Below are 12,895 nucleotides of genomic sequence, written 5' to 3'. Positions count from 1 at the left end.
CTCGCTTCACTGCATACATACAAACAAACAAACCAAAGTAGTTTCGAACATTTATAAGGGACAAGAACGGAAAACGTCTTTACCGTACAATTTATTCACAGAATTACATACAAATATGTCACTTGGAGATTCAACAAAATCAAGGCATCTGCAATTTGACCATGGATAAAAATAACTATCGGCCAAATTATGAATTTTACAATTTCACACTGAGAGGCCAAAATGAAGTGGGATTAAATGAACAGAGTTTTTGGATAAATCATTACGAAAGTGGTAAGTAAAAAAGGTTATTTTTTTTTGTATGAAAATATGTATAAGGTTTCGATGTTTGCAAACTTAAATTAAAGTTTAGATTGTTTGAGGAGACCAAATCTGAATCTTTTAAACTACTACTTACTACGTGTGCAAAATGATGTATGACACAGGCTTTAAGAAAATTAAATTTGAGACCACCCGGTTAGATAGATTTGATGGGGTGTGTACTATAGGAAATACAATTCCAAGGTGTGTCAAAGTTGACCACCTGTATAATTTGTATGCAGTTGAATAAAATGGTATTGAAAATTTAACTATTTTTATAAAATCTGCTCCCCTTTACGATTAAGTAAATACTTTACGATTTGGGTATGGGGTACGGGAATTCCCGTAAAATCATTGTCGGGAATTCCCGAAAGAGAAATTGAAAAAAAACTTGACTTAAAAAAATTTCCCGGGAATTCCCAAACCCTAGAAACCATAGGTCTAAAATCAAATCCTATCTTGCGCATATCGTGTTTTGTCCAATGATATTTCAGTATTAATTTTTTTTTAATAGTTTTTTTATTGGATAAAAGACGAAATGCGCAATATAGGATTTGATTTTAGACCTATGGTTTCTTGGGGAAAATTTCTAAGAATTTTCCGTAGATTACGATTCTGCTATACGATTTTTTACTTTTTGATCGTCCATTCAAATCGACCCAGCCTAATATACATACATACATATATGATGATGAAGCGCTCGTTCCAAATTTAGAAATATTAGTATTTCTCTCAAAGGAAACATATCGAGCCCTTAGCGCCAAATTATCGTAAGCGACAAAACACAAATTTTACAGGAGAAGGTTTTTTTTGATTATTTTGAAATTTATACATAGAATTAAAAATGTTATGATGCGATATAATATAATTTTGTTCAAGCTATTTGTCTATTTTTCAAAAATATTTATAACTTTTGACAATTACAAATTCATGGAATACTTTATAGAAAAATATGACAAAAAAATGTTTTTTATTGAATTTTTGCATAGATACAAATATTTCGAATAGAAATTAAATTTTTATTTATGAATAGTTTTTAATGAAATTTCACAGTTATGTAGATTTTTCTATTGAAAATGGAAAAATAAAAATTAATTTTGAAATTTGTAATCAGGAATCCCGCAATTCCCAAAAAAGTGTTGAAAAATTCCAAAAATGGTAATTTTTAGTTTTTTGGCTATAATATCCATACCAGGGTCGGGGTTAACCGGACCCTTTACAAAATAATTAGAAACATATTGAGCCACCTATAATCGGTTACTATATTTTGATATCGGATACGCGATTTGAGAATTTTTGGCCTAAAGTTTTATTTTACATAAAAAATAGGTGTTTTTTGGAAGGACCTGGTCCCCTCGGTAACAACAATTTTGAAATTGGTTATCCTTTAAAATATTTTTTGAAGACTAAGCTTTCAGAAAGTAGAAATTCCTTATACATCTTCTTAGAAATTTTTTGCGATAACTTAAAGGAAAAAAAGTTATTTTTTCCCAAAAAAATAGCTAAAAATTGCTTTTTAAAAATTTTTTAAATTCAAATGCATATAACTTTGGAATTAGTCATTATTTTTAAACAGTTCTTTTTCCATTAGACACATGCGTGCGTTGTTAGTCCAATAAAGGAAACTGGAGAGAATCGGGAAATATTTGGATACGCTGTTATCAAAAAACTGGAGTAGGATGGGTAAAAATATTGAAAATTTATTTTTAAAATGTGAATTTCTTCTAAGCTATAATAGATACGACGAGGTTTTTTGTAGTGCTCGATGAGAAGATTCTACTTGTATAATGTTTTTGAAATCGGAACTCAAACCAAGAAATAATATCGTTTTAAAAATGTAACATACCCGAGGTGTCCTACTTTGAGGGCCCTTGGTCGCGCCCCTGGTGGACCCATGAGGTCCACGTTCAAAACTTAAGCTCGACAACACTTCCTTCTTTGCGCACGTGAAATTTCATTCAAACCAATCTAACCATTTAGAAGTTACAAATTTATTTCCCTCTTTTTTTCTATACCACTGTGTGTTGCTTACGATAAAATTTGTTTACTGTAAAATATAAACATTGACATACGATAAAATCTTACCCCCTATATTTTTGATTTTATTAACAATTTTGATATTCTGAGAACGCTAAAACATCAGTCGGTCCATAAAATTTTAATTTCTGCAATAAAACAAAAATTTTAAAAATGTCGCTTACGATAATTTGGCGCAAGGGCTCGATATGAAATATTGGTATTAAGTGAAAGGTCTTTGAAAGGCAGTTTCAATGCTGTCCACAGTGTGGTAGATCGCAAATCTAACTGGACAAAATTAATAAATCACGTTGGGTTCACTTCTCACTTATGAATTATATAAAAAATGTGTTCAAATATATAAACGATTATTAAAAACCAACTTTTTTTTGCGATGTATTTTAGGAGTTTTTACCCATTCTTCAAACATTTTCTTTAGTGAAAGAGTGGAGGACATACTGTAAAAGTGAAAAAAATTTATGGCGGTCGCAAGAATTCGCAAGATGTTTTTGATTTACCCTAAAGTGAACACTTGAAAGATTAACTTAAATATAGTTTTATACCGGAACTATCCAGAATAAATGGCTTAACCCTCTAACCGGCCAATTTTATTTTGAGGTAAACAAATATACCAGGTTATTGTTTGAATAAAAAAAAACAAAAGACAAGTGCACGTTCATATTTATCACAATAAGTAAATTGTTTGTCCCTTTACATATATTTACCGTTATAACGGAAGAAATAAGCAAATAAAGCAGCATTACATACATTTAACATACTCCGCCTAAAGGCAGCCTTGCCGGTTAGAGGGTTAAACTCTACTTGAAAAAAATAAATATTTTTTTTGTACTTTCTTTCATTGTGGAGGTCATACTAAAAAGGGAAACAAAAATTTATGGCGGTCGCAAAAATGCCCAAGATGTTTCTGATTTACCTTAAAGTGAACACTTGAAAGATTAACCCAAATATAGTTTTACACCGGAACTATCCGGTATAAATAGCTTTAACTCTACTTGAAAAAAGCTTTAACTCTACTTTTACATAAAATTACGTTTTGGGTCCCGGGAAATTAAATTTTTTTTCCCGGAAAAAAGGGAAATTTAAAACTAAAGGCATGTTTCACGATGTCGAAAGAAAACTGATTCGAACATATTCGTATGAAAACTATTCGAAAGAATTTAAAAAAACTGAGTGTTTTTCATACAAATTTGTTCGACTAATTTTTCTTTCGACATCGTGGAACAGGCAGTAATTAAAAAAAACTTGAATAGATTTATATATAACATCTTTGTTTGATGAAGGACTTATTCCAAATTTAGAAATATTAGTATTTATCGCAAAGGAATCATATGAAATATTGGTATTGTCGGGAAATTTAAATTTAATTAAAAAAAACTTGACTTGTAAAAATTTTTAAAAATAAATGGAAATTTAAAAAATGTATAAATTATTAAGGATACAGTAGAAGCATTAAGCCGTAATAAAACCATTTTGCTGATAGGTGATGCTATAATGAACAATCTTTATGAACAGCTGATATCTATAAATTCTACGAAAATAAATTCTCAAAAAATGGTCCAGCAAAAAAAAAAAAAAATTGAAGTTGTTCAAGAAGAATGGATATTTTCATGAGTTCTTTCATTCATAACCGAAAGAGTCAAAAGATATTTCCGTAGATATTCAATTTCGATCTACATTTCTGGATATGACAAAGTCTATAAGGCCAGGAATTTTCCTAGGATCAGTAGGCCTGTATGTATGTTGGCTGACCAGGGATACGACATCCAGGCTATTATTACTGTGTGTATGTGTGTTTCGCATTGTAATCACCACATCCCAGTAAACGATCTAGAATTTCAAATAATTCATCAAACTTGTCTTTAGTCATCGGAAAATGTGGAGGACAATATATTGAACGCACTGTCAAATTTCCAAATAAACAATTCAATGGAATGGAAGTTTCTTGCATATATTCCTTTGAAAATTCATATAGGGCATAATGTCTTAAACGGCATTTAATTAAGATACCAGTACCACCATGAGCTTTACCGTCGGGTGATTTGTGTTATGGAATGAAAATCCTGGGATATTAAAGTTGTATCTATCTGTAAAAAAAAACTTGACTAAAAAAAATTTCCCGGGAAATTTTAATTTTTTTCCGGGAATAAAGGGAAATTTAAATTTTATTTAAAAAAAATAAACTTGAATAAATTTATATATAACATCTTTGTTTGATGAAGGGCTTGTTCCATATTTAGAAATATTAGTATTTATATAAGGAGAAATGAAATATTAGTATTGTCGTGAATTCCCGGGAAATTAAATTATTTCCTGGGAAAAATGGGAATTATAATGTTAATTTTAAACAATTTCACTTAAACAAATTTCCCGATAAATTTAAATTTTTTTTTCCCGGGAATAAAGGGAAATTTAATATTAATATTAGTATAGATTTTAAATCCCATTAAGGATACAGTAGAAGCATTAAGCCGAAATAAAACCATTTTGATGATAGGTGATGCTATATTGAACACTCTTTATGAACAGCTGATAAATTCTAAGATTTCTCAAAAAATGGTCCATGCAATAAAATGTAAATGTAAGAAGAGTTTTAAGCGGGAATTAGCTTTATTTGAAGCAAGTAGCAATCGGACAAAAAATTTAGATTGTCTTTATAATGCTTTACGGTTGATAAAGCCAACATCAGTGAAAAGCTAAACCCTAGTTACGACCCCATTTTTCCAAATTCAATCTAGTTCGAATTTTATTGGAATTTTTCGAATAGAGCTATATGTTCAAGACAATACCATTACGATTATCAAGATAAACGTAATCATAAGCCATTGGCATATAATTCAATTTTAGATAAACATTGTGTGTCTTAAATATTTATGTAGTTAACATCAGATCGGGAAGAAAGTAGGTTTCTAAAAAGTCAAATAATATTCAAACTAGATTGAATTTCGAAAAACCCGTTTCATTGAAATGAGATTTATAACGTATTAATTTAAACCAATTTTTTTAAATTTATATATTAGCATTTTAGATATGGCATTAAAAGCGTCTTTCAAAGATAACAATATTTCATATAAATAAGTACCTTTTTTAAAATTTTAGAATGAATTACAATCGAATAAAAAGACAAATTTATATTCTACATTGCTTTATTATACAAACCATAGATAAATGCACATAGATCGGAAACTCTCCTGTTAATGACCTAACTCAGTTGTCAAATACCTATGTGTCTACCTTCTACAATTATTGTAGAAGGTAGACACACATATCAGCTAAAAAATATGCGTAAACAACAAAAAAAAAAGATTAGTTTTTCCGCTCTATGTGTATTTTTCTATGATACAAACAATGAAATAATCCATTTATTATTCAATACAATTTCTATAACTAACACGTTTTTAGTTATTCCACCTCGGCCTGAATATACTTTTGAAAAGATCACAAATAATACGATCATCATAAAATGGAATAATCCGAAATATAGTTTTTATGCCGCCAAAGGTTTAGAATATGAAATACGTTTAAGGCCCAAAGGCGCAACATGGGTATATCCACCTAATTATGAAATTCGCAATAATCGATCGGAGTACAAACTGATTGTGCGCAATTTGCCATTTGCCTATTTTTGGTACGACATCAGTGTACGTTTGCGTGTTAAAAAATCTGCCCGTAATGATGACAGCTATTGGAGTGAGCCGTATATACAAACATTTCAAACACTAGCCTGTCCCCCGGACACAGCACCAATTACAGATGTGGGCAGCTTCTACATAGATGCCAGTGAAACAAATGTGCGCCTTTATTGGCACCAGTTACCGATCTATAAGGAGAATGGCCCCGAATTTAAATATGTTATTAAAGAAGTAAAACGTGATGGAGTCATTGTGTAAGTATCACTGTTTCAATAACATCTTAGACATTACTAATTGTATGATTTTCAAAATGTCGTTGTGATAAAAAAATCTCATGTGTATTTCATAAATATGCATTTATAATTCCGACATTCTTATGTAATATTGGCATCGTATATAATTATGGCTTTGAATATTTGTAGTTCATTGGAACCTCTACACTTTGATCGTACATCGGCCACATTTCCCTGGCTTAGGCATCATAATTATACTTTTGTTATCAAGAGCAGCAACGCCGAGGGAGAATCTCCCAATAATAGTACCATTTTTATACCAGCCTGGTCAAAGCACCACGAACGTAACTTTTCTCCGAAGTGGATACGAAATATTTATCATGCAACAAATCGCACCTCTACGCTCTCTTGGAGTCCTCCGCACAATCAGCGACATTTGATTGATTACACTGTCTTTTGGTGTCAATCGAAACACGCCACTACCACTGAGTGTGAAGTAAGTTTTTAAATGCATACGTGTGTAAAGTGAGTTCTAATTAACCAATTATTCGAAATGCTTTTTAGGATACAGTTCTATTTCAACATGTAGGCAAGGAGTCAACACTTTTTAACATCTCCGCCCAGAAAGATGATGAAATTCCATTAAATTTCGCTGTGTCGGCCAATTATCGAGACTTTAATACTGGCATGCATTGGACAATGTGTTCGGCGGATGTTACGAGTGAACTGGTGAAATTGGAGCCTGAAATAATCGATAAAACAAGTCGTTCCATAACAGTACAATGGAGCACAGATCGAGTATGTTCGTCCCTTGTAGAGGGCTACCACTTGATTTATTGTCGAATTCAACATTCATCTGGAAGTCAAATATGTAAAAGAGAAGATGATTCTGATGAGAGTTGTCTCGAAGAATCCACAACATATACAATTTCAAATACGGCGAAAAAATATACAATAAAAGACTTGGAACCCTATTCCAGGTACAAGATACAAATTAACATGTTTTCCAAACTGAAATCGGGTAACCTAAGTGATGCCCAATGTATAAATACCCATGAAGATGGTAAGTTGTTCATGTTATTCCACATTAAGTCATTTCAAATTCGAATGAAATATTTCTTTTATGCAGCTCCATCAAAGCCACACAATTTGAGAGCCTACAATGTTACAAGTAATTCGGTAGTTTTAATCTGGTCGCAGCCTAAGAATCACAATGGATTATTAAGAAAATACAGAATAGCGTAAGTACCACAGGCATTTGTTTAACTAATTACATTTGTTTAACTTTTTACATTTGTTTTAGATATAACAATGAACATCATACCATTAATTGTCAAACGGACGAAGAAAAATGTGCTCCAAAGCAAATGGAATATAAACTAGAAAATCTAAGCAGTTATACCACCTATAAAATTTATATTATTGCATACACAACAGCACCATCCAATCATAGTAACGATATAACTATTACAACTCTCGTCGGAAGTAAGTGTTGTTAAAATTTTTATTATTTTTACTCTACAATAAAAAATATATTTGTTTTTGATTTTGCAGTTCCCTCCAATCCACGCAACGTTAAGACAAAAGATAACGACCAAAACATATTGCAGTGGACCAGGCCGGAAGTACCATCCGGACGTGTTGAGTTCTATGAAGTCGCCATAACGGAATGGTATAAGGATCAAATAAAAAGACAACATATAACCAGATTCATAGATGTCAATGAGTGCAAATTTCATTTGCCAGTTTGCATAGATGCCGACCATCGGTTCACAAAAGAAGTGCGGGCAGTGAATGTCGTGCCATTAACAGAAATTGATCACTACATATTTGCTACGAAAAATGTATCAAACGATGATGCCACCAATTATAATAAGGAAAACGAAGACTTGAGATGTGACGGCAAGACTTTGAGTGCACAACAACTAGCCAAAATCAATGAATACCAGGACAATCACAAGTATGTTCAGTACAAATCTGTGTGGGAGAAGGGTCCTGTCACTAACTGTTCAGATCCCAAATTGAGTCGTATTACGATGTTGGCTTTGTTGATTGTCGTTTCATCACTGGGAGTCATGGCTGCCTTTTATGTGGCTCGTAACAAATATCAGAAAATGGCAAATATTTCGTGTGCTCTTCCACCCGGCCTAGAGGCAATGGCCTATCCGATTAAAGACAATGGCGATGGCGGTGATGATTTTCGTCGCAGTAAAGATCCATTTTACAACAATGAAAGTCGTCGTTTACTCTCCTCTATAAGTCACGACTCTGGTTATGCCTGCCACAATGGTGACCATAATAATGGCGGTGTCAATGGTATTGCGGCGTGTTCGTTGGGCAAAAGTAGCGGTTACATTGGTTCCAATCATTCCACAGACTACTGTACCCAAGAGACATTTGTGGCCGCCGACAACTTAAGCGATGATAGTTGTGTCATTGATCAGACGCCAGTCGTCGATGATGCATACATGGTTATGGAACTATTGAAACCCAATAGCAACAAGTTGTCGGCATCATCGTCTACCACAACATTCGATAACCTTATATCACAGTCGGAGAGCAATGGCAACGCGTATGTGCAACCAAACTTCACGGCTATAGCAGCACTCAGTGGCACTAAAAATACTGTGCCACCCATGACAGCCACAAAATTGCCTACATCATTTATGCCCACCGACAATGGTTATATCAAACAAATACCAACGTCTATGCACACACAACTCTTACAGTCTGAGAATGGCTACATTAAGCCAAATAATCTTTTCAACTGGCCCATGGATAAAATGCCTCAACAAACAGCTGTGGCGCACGCAACGCATGCTTCGAACACTATGGCAGGTTTGCCAATAAACAGTTCGGGTTATGTGGCGCCACAATTACTGCAAAAGGTTTGTATTACAATTTGATTGTCAGTAGAGATAAGATAGTTGAAACTTTGTGAAGGCATTTCTTCAAGAAGTTTTATGTATGTGCATTGAAACGCAATATTCGTATGCATTTGATTTGGAAAAAATGAAGAAATCTGACATTTTTTTTATTATTTACATTTTCCAATTGCTATTTGTTTAGTTGTTACCAATATTTTAGCAATAAACATAGTATCACGAACGAGACAAAAAATAAAACTAGTTTTCGGCTGCCTCTAGAAAAATGCAAAAATCAGCGAATTGGAACAAAATTGATAAAAAAAAAATAATTAAAATTGTGTTAGAAACTTTAGTATGATTTGTCACGTGACATACTATTTTTTCGTCATGTTTGTAATACCGATTAGTCAAGTAAATACGACTCAAAATTTCATAAACAACAAAAAACTTCGTATTTTTATTATGGCAATACACCATTTCCCCACACACGTCGAACATATCACATTAAGCTTTCAGAATTTCAATAAATTCTGTTATGAATTGTTTACTGACAGATATCGAAAATAACTCGTCCATATAACAACCCAAATTGACCCAATATGAAGTAATGCGGTCTGAGTAACAGAAAAGAGAATTTTGTTTTAATTTGGTATAAATGTTTTGATATACTTATTTTATATATTTAGGCCTGACCTCTACGAAAAAAATTAATTATAAATCACTCATCTAGATTATTTGTGTATGTTTCTTGTCTGTTTCTCACAACCCCTAAACTATAATGTTTAGGGGTTGTATGTAGCATCCTAAAGCACGCTGTTTATAACACACTTTAGCCGAGTTCTCAGATATATGCTGTCCAAAGTTTAAACTCCCATTCAATGTGTCAACTAATTCTGCATTCACTCCACCAAAGGAAATACGTAAATTGTCTCGGTACCCATTACCCAATCCAAAAGTCAACGACTTTGTCTTCCCGGGATTAAATTTGAGTTTATTAATGGTGGTATCATATGAATAATATGCCTAAATCATTAACATAAAATATAAATAACAATAGAGACAATACAGTACATTCTAGAACTGACGATTCAACGGAATTGCTTCCTGTCAATGAGGTAGGAATACATGAGACGACATGCGATAGAGGAAAATCCAAATTGGGAATGCAACTTACCTATCAGTATATTATAATTAATTGTGTCAAATCCAGAGAAACTAGCGTTGAAATATCATTTTTTTTTTGGGAAATCGGAACACAAACGAAGAGACAGGATTGTTTTTAAAATGTTACTTACCGGAGTGTCCTACTTTGGGGATCCCTGAAGTTATAGATTTATTTCTCTTTTTTATACCCTTCACCTTGGTGAGAGTTTGTCATTCCGTTTGTAATTTCCACAATATAATTTTCCGACGCTATAAAGTATATATATTCTGGATCCTTATAGATAACTGAATCGATTAAGCCATGTCCATCTGTCTGTCTGTTTAAATCAACTTTCCGAAGCCCCCAAATATCTTACATACACGATTCATACATCAATATCTCCGGAATTCTTCCGGCTCGGTTGCTATTTAAAATCGAGCTTAAGAGCAAGAAATATTTTCATTCCATTTTTCACATGATAACTTAGATTAAATGAACATACATACAAATTTGGACAGTTTTATTTTATTTTCTGGCACGGTGGACCTTTCTGTGAAAATGCACATATTTGATATTCTTAATTACGTTTATTTATTTATATTATCATATTTATTTGCAGGCCCTAATACCAGCTGCGAACGGTTATACTTCATTAGAGGCCTTGGGCAAATCCATGAAACCAACACAACCGACAATGTCACAAACATTTATTAATCCAGAAGAGAGCGGTGTAGGTGGCGTTTTGAGCTCAAATATTCCACCAATATCGGGTTACGTAACACAAAAGGAATTATCGGCCTTTGGCCAACAACAAAAATTTAATTGAATCCCAAATTTAATTAAATTTTAAGTATATATTCTGTTTGTACAAAATGAGATTCTATAACGATTAAAAAACAAAACAAAAAACTAAATTAAATTAAAAAAACATATTACAGAAAGTTACTAAAACAAATGAAACCATTGCCCACATCAATTGGAATGAAAACCTTGTACAATCTAATCATTAATAAGACTCTACTACACATTTACATATATTTTATTTTATTTTTTTATAGATATATTTGTTTGCCCTGCAACTACCACATACTAGCTACTACTAAAATGTTTGTAATAACAATAATAATAAGAATAAATTAATTTTATATGCATTAAATGTTGTATTATTATAAATCTTGTAATTAGTATAATTTATTTTAATTTTTAATTATTGTGTATGTATTATTACAACAACTGAAACAAACAGAAAAGTGCCTTTTTAAATATATACATACACACTCACACACACACACACGCATGTAGTAAATATACTTTTATTAATTTATGATTTTTTTTGGTGTCAATTTTCTACATTGACACTGCTGCAACAAACACTGATACCATCAATTTTATTTTGTTTTAATTTTAAACTAGATTCTATTCTGGCTGCTACTCATTCATACATTCAACCATAGTCGTATCACTCATATCGCCCTTACACATGCCTCGTATTTCAATTTTTATTTAACCATAAGTTTGTTAATATTGTTGTGCTTTCATCACAGTAACTACTTTTTTTTTTTAAACACACATTTCTATTATTATTTAATTTTAAGTTTAACAAATCATTAAGAAAACAAATAGAATACGATAAGTGGAAAAGTATGTACGTACGTACATACATATTTATATGTATGTCGTATATCGTTAAATTGTATTCTGTAAATTAAACCTATGTTAGGTATTTTTGTAATTATTATATATTTCTTTTTTTTTAAATATTAAGTTGACAGTAGTAATTGTATTGTATTGTTAATTTTAACATTTAGCTTTAAAACACGCAAACAAATACACACATGTGAATATTTTGTGGCCTTAATAAGAAAAGATGACTTTTCTTTCTTGTGTAGCTTTCCTTTTGTAAAAAAAGAACAAAGTTTACTACAGTATTTTATGACTTTTGTAATAAATATTTGAGTGAAAAATATTTTAGCTTTACATCATCATCTATATAAGTAAAACGTACTTAAATAAACATTTTTAATTCTTGTATATTACGAGTGTATTTAATAAACAAAAATAACATTTTATCTTCAAAAAAAAAAAAAAAGAAAAACGAAAATGTATTTATTATTTTTACGAACAAATTTATTTGATAGAAAAAACAAGTAGTCCGTAATTCGACTCGGATAAAGTTTAATGTATCAATTATTGTCGACAATCTTTATTTTTATGAATAACATGCATCATGTCTAGCAGAACTGCAATTTGGACAGAGACTTTTGAGTCGTAAATTTTTTCCGCTGCACCAAGATCTCCCAACGATATATAGAATTATAAAGTTCTTGCATGTAAAAAAAATTGCTTCGGGTACAGATTCAGCTGCACAAGTTTCTACTTAATTTAAAGAATGGGCAGCGCATGGCACGTAATCTGCTAAAGGATTAATTATTTTAATTCGTGTCTGAATATATACCTGACATATTACTTGTATTATCCATTTTTTTCTAAAGATTTTAACACGGCATTTTCAATATATTTAGCTTTGTGACCAGTATTTGTTAAAAATTCAAAAAATCTTGCAACGGCTGATCGATATGTGCAATATCAGGTGTGGAATCTACAATGATAAAAAAAGTACTTAGTCAATTGCACTTTAGTATAAATGTGTTTTAATACTTTATCTCGAATCAAGATTATAATTTC

General features: G+C 31.7%; 1 protein-coding gene across 4 annotated transcripts in view; it reads left to right on the top strand.

Moving 5' to 3' along the window:
- The window catches only part of LOC135956407 (cytokine receptor-like), a 40,799-nt gene extending 28,488 nt beyond the window's left edge, over nucleotides 1-12,311 (top strand). For 2 of the 4 annotated variants that reach the window (XM_065506891.1, XM_065506892.1), the window contains 8 exons: nucleotides 102-273; nucleotides 5,737-6,220; nucleotides 6,389-6,695; nucleotides 6,764-7,262; nucleotides 7,329-7,440; nucleotides 7,503-7,684; nucleotides 7,754-9,087; nucleotides 10,830-12,311. In XM_065506891.1, the coding sequence (XP_065362963.1) occupies nucleotides 102-273; nucleotides 5,737-6,220; nucleotides 6,389-6,695; nucleotides 6,764-7,262; nucleotides 7,329-7,440; nucleotides 7,503-7,684; nucleotides 7,754-9,087; nucleotides 10,830-11,036 (3,297 nt within the window). In that variant the 3' untranslated portion in view covers nucleotides 11,037-12,311. Of the gene's footprint in view, nucleotides 1-38; nucleotides 274-5,736; nucleotides 6,221-6,388; nucleotides 6,696-6,763; nucleotides 7,263-7,328; nucleotides 7,441-7,502; nucleotides 7,685-7,753; nucleotides 9,088-10,829 lie in introns of all 4 variants that reach the window. The other 2 variants (XM_065506890.1, XM_065506893.1) reach the window with 2 other exon arrangements.
- Nucleotides 12,312-12,895: the final 584 nt, after the last annotated feature.

This window comes from Calliphora vicina, chromosome 4 (genome assembly GCF_958450345.1).
Source record: "Calliphora vicina chromosome 4, idCalVici1.1, whole genome shotgun sequence".
NCBI classification, from domain to species: domain Eukaryota; kingdom Metazoa; phylum Arthropoda; class Insecta; order Diptera; family Calliphoridae; genus Calliphora; species Calliphora vicina.
This window is presented reverse-complemented; position numbering and strand designations above follow the sequence as displayed.